This window comes from Lepisosteus oculatus, chromosome 17 (assembly GCF_040954835.1).
Source record: "Lepisosteus oculatus isolate fLepOcu1 chromosome 17, fLepOcu1.hap2, whole genome shotgun sequence".
Lineage (NCBI taxonomy): Eukaryota > Metazoa > Chordata > Actinopteri > Semionotiformes > Lepisosteidae > Lepisosteus > Lepisosteus oculatus.
This window is the reverse complement of record NC_090712.1, coordinates 15,262,163-15,277,142: the sequence shown is the minus strand read 5'-3', so window position 1 is coordinate 15,277,142 and position 14,980 is coordinate 15,262,163. Positions and strand designations below refer to the sequence as shown.

Genomic DNA, 14,980 nt, shown 5'->3' with positions numbered 1-14,980 from the left:
GATATCGTGCTGGTTGAGATCAAGTTTCTGCTATGTTCATGTAAGTGGAACATCTTGACTTTTGTGTAGAGACTCCAATGGTTTTAATGAACTTAACTCGCTCCTTTTATTCTAGTTCATAAGAAGAGTGAATGGATAAATATCCTCTCTTCATATCCAGGTCATACTTTACTGCTGCTTCTGCAAATCATTCTTTGCTTTCTGTATTGTGTCCAAGCAGATAGAGAAGAAGCTGATATTTTAATAAGTCACTGTTTTGAAAAGGTATTTAAAAATGAGTAAAACCAGCTCTTACAACATTCACATCAAGGGCATCCTGTATTTATACTTCCTGTGAGCTTTCCCCAGGAGAGTTTAGAAGTCCACACTCTGAAAGGTAGAAATTTATTGTGTGTTTTATTTATATTTATAGTGCTGAACAGACTTGCTTAGATCTGTAATGAGCTATAAAACACTTGGCTCAAGAACAGAACCATTAACATAACTGGTATTAAAGTATGTAATGTTTTGAATTATGAAGCATTTGCCTCACTATATATATTTCGCTATATTTTTAAACCAGATAAATCAATTGAGAACAAATTTACAACTAAAACTCATTTACAACTGCAAGTTGTATAGTGCCCATGTACACAGCAGGGTGTTAAGTAAAGCAATCTGAATGAAGTATCTTGCTCAAGAACACAAAGGGGGTACCCATTTGGTATTTGAACCCATGACCCTCTGTTTTGGGGTTCCAACTACTGCTCCACACTGCTGCACATTAAATATAATAGAAATAGAGAACAGCTCTGTGCACATATTAAAAGCTTTGTGAATTTTACCCAAGACAAAATAATCTTGCAAGTAAAGGTGTCAATAATACTGTATATAAAGTATTGAAAATGTACTTTTCAATAAGGCAGTAAACAGCTGTGGTAAATGAACATACGGCTGTCTTTTTTTAAGTTGGAACATTTTGTATAATTAGTAACATTTTAAAGATCAATGATTTAATCAGGTGCAGCAGAGTTTTTGATTTTCATTTTTAAAATTGTGTTATTTTGTTTTGGGGCTTTTTTAAATAGAAAGACCTTCATGGTGCTAAATTAACATAGAATCCTACTGTATGATTTCGTCTCTTTTTCAGTGGATATAAGAAAAATGCAGCTTAATGCACATTAGACACATTTTAAACCAGCCACATAATTTGCTCATTTTTATAACATACCTGTAAATATATAATTATTTTGTACCTAATAATGTGCTGCTGTTGATTGTTATTCAGGCTCTGCCATTAGAGTGTGGCAGTGAGGAGTTAGAATCGGCTTGATTGTGCATTCGGAGCTTTGATGAAGTATTCATGACTTAGAATGTCTCTGAATCATTAAGCTCAAAGACCTGATTTCACTCATGTACCACAAAGTGCCATTTCTTTCCCAGTTGGTTGTTAAAAGTTGGGTACCGAGTGACAGGGATCAGGGCATTTAAGGCCAAAGATGTACAGTACAAGTGAAGCTAAAGCAGACTGATATTGCTTCAAGTTTACCTTTTACCTTATTGTCTGTGACAGTCCATGATTTCTCAATTGCCTGGATCGAAAGGAAACCTGTATTAAGGATAAGAAACTAATGGGGTTGTCAACAGTGAAGGGATACAAAAGCACACAGTGCAGTTTGGCGTAGTTTTGAAATAAGTTTATTACAAAGGGCCTCGGGAGAGCAAAGCAGGGAGAAAGTTGTTTCCTCAAAGCATAGCTCTGAAGTTCAAACAAATGACTTCCCTTTTCGCAAACCATTGTGAGTAACAAACTGCCTCCTGTGTATCCTTTTAAAGAATAAAATGTTTTGTTGGGAAAATAACATATTTAGAATGAAAATATATGTAAACACCCCTTCAAACACTAGAATTGCAAACCTCACAAAATGTGCAGCTGTCATACTGTACGTTACTCAGAGCTGGAATAATGACCCTTATTCAACAGGTGGCCTCCTTTCTAAGACATGAGGGAAAAGTGGCCTCTACAATAGAAAGCAATGCATTTTGCTGCTTTGGATCATCTACTTAGCTTAGCTGATGTATTTTTAAAATACTGAATTCTCAGTAGCATTTATTCAACAGAGTCACTTCTTCTTACATAATAGCAGTTAAATTGTTAATGGAATGTGAAAGCAGCTATCAAACTCTGTCCATGATACAGAATTTCTGGCTTTTTCACTGCATATATAACATATTGAAGTGTTCATATTGAATATCAATCAGAAAAGTGATATGTTATGCTTAACTCCAGTGTTTAATCAGAAACAAATCAGATTTTTCCCAGCATTTCTCTTGAAAATTAAAGGTTTTTGAAATCATTATGGGATTCTTTCTCATCCTAGGATATAGGGAATCTTTGAACTTCAGTGGAAGAGGTTCATTTTCCTGTCTGTAGTGTGCACCAGTATGTTTTTGTTCCTTTGTTGTACCAGGTACATCCATTGAGAACACATTCTAATTTACAATGTTGACCTGGAGACCCATTTATAGAGCAGAGAACTTACTGACGTACCTTGCTCAAGGATACAAAATCTCACCTGGGATTTGAAACCACCCTCCTCCCCTCCAGAGCCCTTTACCATTGCTCCACACTGCTGCCTGTTTTACTACAGGGTGTCATAGCGGCCTGTCAGACTTGCTACATGTTTATTATATTTCACTATGCATGGAAATTCCTTTAACCCTTGGGAATGTCAGAGTTATTTGTTTTTGGAGCAAGTAGCTCAAGGAATCTGTCCGACACCTTGTATGCATGTTTTATGCACGACATCAAACTAAAAGTAATTTCCATGTTTCAGAACTTGACAGAGTGAAAACAGCACAGTGGTTAGCATTGCAGCCTTGCAGGACCTGGGGTGCTGTCTGTGTGGAGTTTGTATCTTCTCTCTGTGTTCCTGTGGGTTTCCTCCCACAGTCCAGCGACATACAGTAGCGGTGCGTGATCTTGCTTTTGGCCCTGGTGTTCTTCTGTGCATGTCTGTGTCTGTGTCTGTGTGTGTACCCTGCAGTGGACTGGCGTCTCATGTATCGTGTATCTGTATCCTGTCTTGCGCACGTTGCTTGTCGGGATAGGCTCTGGCTCCCCTGATACCCTTTATTGGATAAATCGGTTAAAAAAGGGATGGATAGATATAGTGAAAAAAACTGATAAAGTACTGAATGAATGAAGAAATGAAGAAGAGCATGTATGTTCTATCTTCACATTTTTTTTACCTTTCACTTATCCATTCATTTGCATAAATTGGAGGTTTATAAAGAGATTGTTGAACACTTTACTTCCACAATAAATAGGAGTTTACTTTTAGGAGGTTATTGAAGTTTAAAATTACATTAAATTTTGAAAGTAAACATTTAAGTTTACATTGTATTCTTACCACAGCAAATTTGATTGAAAAAAATATAACTCCAGCAAGAGTTTGTTATTGTATTTGAAATTGATTTAGTTTATCTGAAGGGTGCCATGTTCTATACATCAAGCACATATCTTTGGCTTTTTGTTTTACTTGTTTTTTTTTTAGCAGGGAATTCAGTGTCTTCTGGAATGTACAAAATACAGAATGTTTGAAATGCGGAGATGCTGCTATACACAAATCATCAACATAAATTCCATTAAGATTTGCAGAGCTAAAAATAGCAAATAGTTTTTCAGTAGAAAACAACAATCCGTCATCACAAATGGTGCATTGAATAGTAATTAATCGCCTAAAAGTATGCTAAATGATGCTTTAATGATCTACATGTATCAAAGGGTTTTTCCTTTCCCATTTGAACATTCTTTTTTTTTTACAAAAATACTTTTCTTCTGTAGGTTGTTGGTCAGGAATTTTGATTTTGTAGAAGCACTGCAATGATTCCAAATTCAGAGCTATGTAAAATAAATAAAAAATATGTCTTAATTTTGAACCAGCAAAGTGTCTTTTCTCGAACAAGTATGAGCTGGTCAAATCTATTTGTTGAGCTAAAAGTGCCCACGTCATTCTTTCCATATAGATCGTTAATAGTTTATAGCAAGACATAATCACCTAATCTGTTCTTATATCTATAAAATAGAGTTGGACAATACAAATGCAGTTGTGTTTTGCTTGTTTCTTTTCATCATGTAGTTTCAGATTTTAAATATTTCTTCCAACCTGAAATTCATATTTATATGTTCATTTACACCTTCATTCAAAGAAAGAGTTAGGTACAAAGTATTGTCAAGGTGTACTTTGGTCTCAATCAGAGCATTGTGTTGGATTCAAAACATTAATGTTTCACTCCTGAAAACAATCTGTTCACATTATTTTGGATTGATCTGTAATCCACAATTTAAAACCCAGTCAAACTGCAACAGGATCACAAGAAGCAGTTCCATTGACTTATTTTAACTTTGATATATTTGTTCCCTTGCAAAAATGAATTGTATAGTCATTTGTAATAAAATAGCCTGTTACCTAGAGGCATTGCCAAGCTGACTTGATATTCAAGACTTGGTTCTTCCTCTGAGAACATAACAAGGTGAACATCTTTTGAATGCTTTTCTTGCCCCACAGAGGAGTTTAATTAAATTAACAAGTTTATTGTGTGAAGTTTCGTCAGATCATTTCTATAAAGGAGAAGCATTCAGTGGATGCCTTATTAAAATGCAGGTGTTCCCTACAGATGTTTGTGATGTTTCAGAAAGGTAGCAGACAGCTGGAGAAAGGAAGTCAAACTTGTAAAGAAGGACTTCTCATCCCTAATCTTTTTAAAAGGCTATCTCTACTGCTTAGTGATCTTCTACGTCTACCTGCTCCACTTAACCTTCACCTGGGACACCTTACAGACTGTTAATTGTTTTTGTTTTGCACCTTGTGGCCCTGAAAGTGAAGATGCTGAGAAGTGGTGCTGGGGGTTATGGAGTATCTGTGCAAGTTTATCTTTGGAGTTTATCATACTGTGTAAATCCAATTGCCTTCTTTGTGTCACCATGGCAACACAGTGTCATTTTCAGTGTCTTTAATTACATTTTGATAAAGTGTGATGTTCCTTGTTTTAATATCCCAGTTCGTCTGTCTGATTAATATTAGCTTAAAACATTTGCATAATAAAAGTAACACGAAAGAAAACAGTAAGGGCTTAAGGAAAAAAAAGAGAGAAAATTGCATTTGCGGACTAGCCAGAGGGGCATGCTTTATTGGATTGTGAGTGCAAAGCATTACACTAGTAAGGCATCTTGCTACCTTTATTCAGATGAGAAATGAAGCTTTACATTGAACACATAATTAGCCTTGTGTAGATGAGTAGTCTGCATATAGAGCCAATGTTGACTTGTCCACCTGTGCTGGTGTCCATTTTAGAAGCAAAAGCACTTTGATATCAGACTCCATGTCCAATGAGTGTAGTTGCACTAATTAGTTATTTAGACAAGGGAGATACAGAAAAAATAAATGTTGTGAAAGGCATTATGTTCTAATTGCTTGGTGTTATACTTACTTGCTGTTACTTGTGTTGTAGCTCAGTAATCTTTTGGTTCTATCAGTTATGAGGAGAATGTGTGCATTCATCATTCTTTTATCATGAGAGCTTTCAGCAGATACAGCTCATAGCTGTCAGCTCTGTCAGCTGTAGATTACAGAGGGCAACTCAGTTGCGAATGTAAATAATATCCCTTCATTCTGTTCTGGATTCTGAGACTACATTCTGAGGTTCAAGAACCTGTACCTTAGTACCAAGAAATCTTTGATGGATTTGAACTTTTTTTAAGATAAATGTTGAAATTAGTGTTGTCCTGCTTGCTAACAATGCCTAGAAAATACATTTAGGTATTTATAGCATGAATTGCACACCCACAAAACAGTGGACTCCAAGAAGTGTAATGCCTGCAAAAGTGTTCATACTCGTCTAATGGTTTTATAAAATTACAAAATGATGCATACAGTATATGCTTTATCAACTTAATATTTCATTCAAACCATGAATGTTCAAATTGAAGACCTCTAAGAGCAAGACAGGTTACATTAAACTTCAGCAAAAACTTAACAGAAAAAAATTAAATATATTGATTGTATAAGCATTCAGATCCATGAACTTAATATTTGATGGAGTCACCTTTTGGTAGCAGGTGTAGCCACAAGTCTTTTGGGCCAAGTCTCTTAGCTTTGCAAATTGGCTTAATGTAGTTTTTGCCAATTCGCAGTAGCGCTCTTAAATTGGATTAGGAATTTCTTATGAACAGCAGTCATCAAGCCTTTACACAGATTCTTAATAGTATCAAAGTCAGGACTTTTTAAGGCCAGCAATGAAGTGTGAAAACTGAGCAGGCTTCTGAATTCTTTCATTAGATATTGCACAGTATACAGTATACTGTACTATATAGTGATATGATGTATATGTTACATGGTACTTGTACCAGGGACCTGTAACTGAGGTACAGCTCTAAATGGGTTTTTTCCATGTGCTGTATGTATTTGACCCTCTGAACCTCATGCAGAACTAAATCTTCTGCCCAGGTATATATTTCAAGATATATTTTAAAGATATTTTTGTCTGTTAGTTATATGAATATTTCCTTAAAAACAACCTTTTGTTTATGACTCATTTCTGTATGATACTTTCAAGAGACACATTACTGAATTAGAATGTCTTCAATTACAGTAAAGAGATGAAAGAACGGTTTTTATACTTCTGTTGTTATGCATGTTGCTATGCATTTATTTTATAAGATCAGGCATAGTCTTAAAGGAATTCTCACTGAGAATTTCTCACTAGAGGGTTTAAAGGTTATATTAAATAAGTGATATTGACTACTGAACTTGATCTCTGGGATTAGTACGATAGAATTTAGTTACACTGAGAGAGGAGAAAGACTCTTGTAAATTAAATGACTCAATATGGTTTTTTTTTGGTTTTGCTATTTTTTAAACATTCTTTTTGGGGATTTTATTGATAATAATTTTAACACTGCATGAAGAACTGCTTTTCCACTGTTTTTGTTGTTCTCATTTTACCATGAATACAAATCTATTTACAATGAATTAAAGAAATCTAAACACCAAGCGTGCATCTTTTAAAAACACTATACCTATTGACATCTTATGTCTATAAATTCCTGCAAATACTGTTGGATGATGTTGTTGTCAGATACTCTTGCTATTAATTTGTATGATTATGCAGATGTTTTGATTTACATAATGTTAATATTGAACTTAATAATGCACAGTAATTAATCTTGATCACACAGAGCACTTAGAAATTTCACAAATTGCACACAATAAGAATGTTTACCATCGGTGTGAATTTGATTAATGCCAGATTTCTGTAAAGAAATCGTCGGTTGATTGATATTTGAGTTTTAGGAAGATAAAAACATGAGTAAGGTTGCTAACAAGAGGCCATTTTGCACATATAGTCCATTTGTTAGCAGATAATTGATCTGAGGATCTTGTCCAGCCATTTCCTGAAAGAAGTCAAGTTACTGGCTTTGACAAAACAGCTGGGTGACTTTTTCCATTCTCCCATACACTTCGCATACAAAGGTACAGTACTTGTCCTCATAGCTTCAGCTAGTGTCCTCTGTTTTTTATTTCACTGCTCATTCTTTAGTCCACTGAGTCAGCTTTGTCAGTGCCTTTGAAGATTTTGAATACCTGGATTGGCCCCTCTTGTAGTGTTCCGTGTTTAAAACAAAAAAGGTTAAGTTCTTTAGGTTTGTCACTGTAGGGCATTTAAGATCAGGAATGTTTCCAACCAGACTGATTCCAAAGACTCCATGTGTTTTGTAACATCGTGACCAAAAAGTTACACAATATTCTAAATGAGTTCTTACTATGCTTTTCTAGTGCATGGTGCAGTTTTATCACAATATCCCTTGATTTAAACTTTCTAGTGCTTTTAATCATACAGTATATCCTAACATTTCCTTTGATTTTTTTACTGCTTCTCTGCATTGTCTTTATTATTCATTCTACATTAAATACAGATAATAAGTACATTTTTCATAGTCTTTCACCCTTGATAGCTAAGCCTTTATTCAAATTGATTGATTTCTGATACATGTCTCTTGTTAACATAGAAACAGTTAACAGAGAAATATGTGGCCTAGTCAGATTTAAAATATTTAGGTTGTGAAGTAGTGGAATCTGACACTGTACAAAATACAAGATATTCCCCCTTTTATAAGTACACATTTATAAGCATCTATAACAGAATTGTTTTTTTTTCCTCAGCTTATGAAGGTCATGAAAACAAGAGCTTGATATGATCTTGGAGCCATAAATTGAAGAGCAATCTCTCAAATCTAAGAAAACAGATCACTGAGTGTTGCTGCTAACCTTTGTTTTCCTTGCCTTTGCTGTGTCTGCCAATGGTGGTAAATTCTTTTTTTTTTACCCTACATCTTTATTCAGTCTAAACTGGCACAGCCAGCTGTCCATATTTATTTTCATGTTTTATTTATTTAAAATGTATCACAAGGAAAGATTCAATAAGATTTATACATTTAGTTGTCAAAGAAGCAGACACAAGTCATGGAGAAAAGCTTTTCATTTGTTACAGTGTAGCTTGCCAGCTATTCAGAAATGATTGACAGCATTATTTAACATCTGCAGTTGTGCTGCAGGAGCTGCAGAAATCAATGAATTTCAACTTTTTTTTCTAAGAAAGAGACATATCAGAAATGCTTTCTTTTTATTTTGGAAGAGATTTTGTAATTCACATGCCAGCCTTATGGCAGACTGACACTTGAAAAAATAAAATACAGTATCCTTGCCCCATACTGTAATTCAATAATACAGTCTTTTGAGTGTTGTTTGTAAGTTTGTGAGTTGACAAGAATATTTACCAAATTCAGAATTAAAAGTGTAAGTCAAGTGTCTTTGTACTGATTGATTCCAAACCTTTGCACTACGTAGAAGAATGTTACTAGTTGAAAGACACCAACACATTATTATGCAAGTGCCAAAAGTTGTTTAATCAGGAGCACACACTTCAACACCAATTGTATACATAGATAGATAAGACTTTATTAATCCCGTAGGGAAATTGATGTGTTACAGCAGTCTAACCCAAGACAAGCAAAAACAGACATCAGAATAGTTATAAAACAAAAGACAACAAAATAAATATAAAATAAATAAATAAAAATAAATACATAGGTATGTGCAAAATGTGATGATCATAGTCATATTATTAGTATATTATATTAGTATATTAGTATAGGTTTACTAATAAAACTAAGACCCATTGGGCTGCCACCACATTTAAGACCCTACAGTATATGTCTGTAGAATATTGTAAAAGACTAGTGAGTGGTCAGCTCATGGCTGCAAAAATAAGAGTGAATTTAGGGATGGCAGTCAAGAAGAATGAATATGGTGCTTCCAAACATTTGAACGTGTATGAGTGCCAAGTCTTGACTGTAAGTGGAAAAAAAATAGAAACATTTCTCCAAAAACTGTTTGACACCCAGTCAGCTCGAGACGGAGGGATAAATATTCTGGAAACTGCTTTGTTTTCATTTGCATAATTTATTTAAATTACTGAAGCTGCAAGAACTATCAGACTCATCAAGGTTCCTGTCCACTGAGCCAGCAAAATAGAAGCGAGGGAAGACGAAAGGCATCCCACAATTGTCTCCAGGAGTAGCTGGAGAATGAATGGGACGTAGTGTGAAATTATGTGCTGAGGAGATATCATAATTCTCATTTAGATAATTAAGATCACTTAGGGTCTGTGGATTTCTCAATCCACAGCAGAAAAAACACATAAAGGAGACAAAGGTATAGAAACTTTTCTGAGGAGCAGTCGGATATCCATTCTCTGAAAGCGCAGGTGTTTTTTTGTAACTGTTACATTATTCAGTACAACCCATGTTCTGCACTCAAAGACTAAACTTTAACTCCCGCCTGTTGAAGGCAGTATGAAAAATTCCTGCTTTCTTAGTAGTTTGCATTTCTACCTAAAATATATATGTATTGCTTATTGTGTTAAAACAGTTGTGCTGACGTGCTTGTGTGTACTCTCAGTTCTATTGTAAAAAAATGTCTTTTTGCCTTTAGGAAAGCTGTGTTAGACAAGAATTAAAGTTATACGAGAAGTCAGCAGGGTCAAAAAAATCATACATAAATATATATTGGAAATTTGCTGATGCTTACATTTTAGAAAATAATGCATCACAGAGATGAGACATCTAATGCAGCATGCAGACTTAGGCCACAAGTATTATCTAGGGAAATCATAAAAAAGTGCTGTCCATCAATTTTGTTGGTAAAAATTGCTTTGAAGTAGAGTATGGTACTTAAAAAGAGTATGATCAATAATGTGCCGAGAAACACTTGGTATTTCCTGCATAGGAATTGGAAATGGGAATGCTATTTGTCTCCTGCAGCTGTAACATATATCTATATTTTCTTTGAATAATCATCAAGAATAGTGTTGTTTAATGTCACACACATTGACTTTGCCATATGGATCTTAAATACAGATACACAAATAAAATGATAAAATGCCATCAGCAGTATTTAACAAGATTCATGGAAGTTCATTATCATATATTTTGGTAGTAGCCATTGGTGGAAGTTGGAGCACAACATTGAATGTTTTTCTTTTATTTTCCTGTTGGTACTCATACACTCCATAGTCAAAATATTAGGAACCCACAGTGGTTTGCTTAAGGAGCATGGGCCAAAACTATTTTTTCAACCTACTATAGGCCAGACAAATGATCTCATTGCTGCTGAGTACTGATGAAACTTGTGAAATGCAGTTTAAAATGCAATAATGCACAATGAAGTTTAATCCCACACACTGATGCCTTCATCACCACCATAATTGATGTAGATCCTGCTAGAATAAGTGGTTCTGATTTGCAAATATTCACAAGCTATGTCCTCTGCAAGCTATTCTTGAAACATGCAGATACCCAATACATTATTCAATGACTTTCCTAATATTTACCTGGTATGTGGACAGGTACAGACTGCGTACATTATCCATGCAACCATCTATTTTTTGACAGTCTCTTATTTCTGCTAAGGGTCAATGCAACCTGTAATCTGGAACCTGTCCCAGAATCTTAGGGTACAAGGTGAAACCAATTAGCTGCCAATTAGCCTAACCAGCTTGTTTTTGAGAGGTGGAAGAAATTGTTGCACATGGAGGAAACTCCCGGGGAGAACATGCTATGTGGAAAAAATCAAGTTTGTCTAAAATCTATACCTTATTAATGGGTGATTGTTTATAACATGTCACAGTTGAGGACTGCTGTTCGTTCTGCTATCTGCAGTAGTGACATGCTATGGTGTGTTTACTCAACTGTGGCTCCGATCAGAGTGAAATATGAAACACTGTTTCTCTTTAAAATTTCAAACACTTGCCTATTTGAAACAGTCACAGATCAGTGCTTTTTGAAGAATGCAGTGTAATTAGCTTAGATATATTTGTTCTCCTTTGAGGAGTCAGCTTTCTCATTTATAGCAAGGTATTTGTAAGCTACTCTGACCTCCTGAAATCTAAATCTTTTTAAAACCATATTAAACTAGATCTGAATCCTCCTACTTTTCAATGTAAATTTTAACAAGTCAACACATTTTTAATTGTATGTTTAAAAGCTTTAAGGTCTTCATGTATGATTTCTGTCCATACACTTGACCTCTCATCTGCTCAGTTGTAATGTTGGCCCTGCTACTGTTCCGCAGGGCAAGCTAGCGTGTCAATACAGCTGGTGATGTCATCGTCTTCTGCGTCCCTTGGCCGGTTGCCATGGAAACAGTTTACCTGGGAACTCCAGGCACCTGGAATCGGTTTATGGCCATGCCCGTGCCTGGTGTTCTATAACAATAAATACTGTACTTGGATCTGGCAGGGCACGGGGCTCTGTCATTGTGTTTTAAACGGAGCCCCCCTCGAGCTTGGTTTCCGTGTTTTCCTGGCTTCCTCCCTAGTTCCGCTTGTTGGTCTTGTGACCTTGGCTTGCTTTGCAGCTTCTATGGCTTGTTATTCTCTTGTTTCTAGGATTCCCTAGGGCTGGGTATTCTCTTGTCTCGTGGCATCCCTGCGGCCGGGTATTCTCCCAGTGTACTTGGATGGATTACTCTCTATGACCATGGTTCCATGGTTGGGCATGGTGCCGCTTCTCATTGTGTGCGTTTGCTCGGTGCACTCGTCCGCTCCGAGTGTGTGTTCTCCATCATGCCCAGTCTCAGGAATGCGGAGCTCTGGAAGCCGGCCCCCGAGGGCCCGTGAATGGGCTGGGGGGTCAGGCCTCCGTGCATGGTGCTGCAGCCGGCCGAGGAGCCCGGCTTGACTGCTCTTCGCCTGAGATGGGGCTCTCTCCCTTTGGTGGAACGCACAACGAGTCCCAGACCTGCAGCGCATTCTTACACTCAGCTTTCACATAGCTAATTGGGAGTGGAGCATGAAGCACTGTGCAGACCTCATGGCTCACATTCAGATGGATAAAAGAGTGTCCTTGTTCAATGAAATAATCAAGTACAAACTTTGTATGTAAGGAGTATTTGCATATTTTATGGGGGTTTAAAAGTGTTTTAATATTGAGCCCGTATGAGGTTTAACCTTCTCTTTGATGAGACTTTTCTGGTGAATCCAGTACTGGAGAACTGTTAGTGAAGTGTTTTTCAGAAAGGATGAGCTATTCTGGTTCTTGAGAGCCCGAGACTTCTTCAATTGACTTTCGAACTCTGATCTTAATTGCTGAATATAACTAATTATTTCAGTGAGTAATATTTTGTCATCTTAATGATTTTCTGTTTTAGAGAGTATTACACACTCCTATCAGGTTACTTCTGTTGGCCTACATTTGCATTCTTTCTGTTTTCCACAATAATCAAGTATTTTGGTGTTGCTTCCCCAGACAAAAGGAATTAATTTCCATCTATTACCATGAGAACATCATTGTAAAAAAGTAATTTATTTTTAAAATTAAGATAAGATAATAAAGACAATTATTTTTGGTGGGAATGCACCAAAGCTGAAAGCACACATTCAGTGCTAATTTGAGTCTAGTTAGTGTAAAGCAACAGTTTTGTCATATACCAGAATATTTCAGAGATGCATTTTAACGGCTTGTTTGATTTCATTTGAATGTTACGACATGGAAATGAGAGAAGTCATTAGATTCTGCCAGTGTAATTGGGATGTCATTCTGACAAGTTGCTTTTGGTCTAAAGCAGCTGACTTACCTGTGATGGGGTCATATCATTATGAAATGCTTGTTAAAAATAAAGCAGAGATTTGATCTGACAAAAAGGTTACTGAAAGTCAGTTGATGTGATATTTTACTTGAAACTGGTGGATGTAATGTCTGTCCAGTGATTTGACAGAATTTTTTATTCATTTTATGTCTAGAAAATGATGGTCTACTGAGAGATTATTAATAATTACTTTGTAAGATCAGTGATGTCCAGAATCCAGATATTTGATCTGCACCACTATAACAGCACAGCTAAACTTACTGGCTTATGGTTCACTGGCTTTTTACTGCATCTCGTATGATGTGTGATGTATTAATGAAGAAGGGGGATTTACAGTTTTTATCGTTTTAATGTTTATATTTACAAGTGCTTTGCCAAAGAATGTCGGAGATATGTGATGGAGCTTTTCATGGAGCAATGTAGGTCTGAAAAAGGAAATGATTTTTGAAAGAGTGGAGCTTCTGCACATCATCTTATTGATCACAGTGGTACATTTTTCTTTTTAGGTGAGGCAGGAGTTCATAATGAGTTCCTTTTCTTGTTCAGTTGTCTTATTTCTTTTTCTTGGTATGATTATCAGCATAGATGTCATTCCCTTTTAATGAATAAAAAAAAAATCCTCCCCCAAAGCCATGAAACTCCCTGCAGGATTGCGATACCCTGGTGTCTGAGCTATTTTTTTTCTTTTGTTCTTTCTCCAGCCGGCTGTCCAGACTCCCTGATTAAAGAGCTTCATCATTTCCGTGCTCTTGGAGAGGAGCAGGTGAGTTACTTGCAGAGAGCCGGCAACTACAGGCTACACAGGCAGCGCTCTAATGAGACAGGGTCCTCCATCCTCAGGGAGGCCCGGCGCATCCTCTGACCCTGCCGGCCGGCTCCCAGTGAGACGCGAGAGACGTGGGAATGTGTTTTTGTTCTTTCTGTCAGACTTGACAAGCTCTTAATTGCTGCATCTGCTACGTAGTGCTGCATCGTCCCTCCACCTGTCCCTCCCTCCACCTTTGCTATCACACAGTCCTCAAAAACAGTCATTCTTGCACTAAATTGTTTCTTTTTCCTGTGCCTAACTGCTACTGCAGTGTTCATTGAACCCTACAGGAATTGCAGGAATGTCAGTGTACCTACTGTAAGCTGTTTATTCTTCATCTTTTATGCTCCTTCTGTTCTGAGGATTGCCACTGGAGCTGACTGACACCAATCTCTTTACAGCAAATTAGTACCTCTGGAACCTGTTTTAGATTTTTAGCACTGTTTCAAAGGAAAACCGAGCAAATTCACATTTTTCACAAACACCTTATTAATAATCTTCTCGACAACAATAACCTTTGTTACAGTGACAGAAGTACTTAGTATCCTTCATATTACTACGATGCCCACAATTGTGTTAAGAGTGCATAAGAAATCAGAGTAGTACATTTTTCCCAAGAGACGATGCAACAGGCAATGTGAATAATAAAATAACTATAAGAAATAGAAACATTAAATCAACATGGTTAAAAATTATTTAATTGAAACCTGACGTTGTAAGTGAACCCAAAGTACTGTCACAGATATAAATCACTCCTTGATTAAATCCACAGACATGGAGAACCTCTCATTTCCCCTGCAGAATCAGTTAAACACCTGAGATAACATTAGTTTAAAGCCAGAACATAAAAATATTAGGAATAAAACATTAGTAATACATCATTTCTAAGTGATTTTGGGGAAGGTGAGCAATTCTGCAGGAAATTTCCAATTTTCTGTTAGTGCCAGCAGGCCTTAAACTCTTTGGGCTTTTGTTCATTAACCTT

The 14,980-nt window shown here is 36.4% G+C and overlaps 1 protein-coding gene across 5 annotated transcripts in view; it reads left to right on the top strand.

Annotated features, from left to right (window-relative positions):
• prkn (parkin RBR E3 ubiquitin protein ligase) overlaps positions 1–14,980 on the top strand; it is a 156,436-nt gene that overhangs the window by 115,835 nt on the left and 25,621 nt on the right. For all 5 annotated transcript variants that reach the window (XM_015363280.2, XM_015363278.2, XM_015363277.2 and 2 more), the window contains one exon: positions 13,889–13,950. In XM_015363280.2, the coding sequence (XP_015218766.2) occupies positions 13,889–13,950 (62 nt within the window). The remainder of the gene's footprint in view (positions 1–13,888; positions 13,951–14,980) is intronic.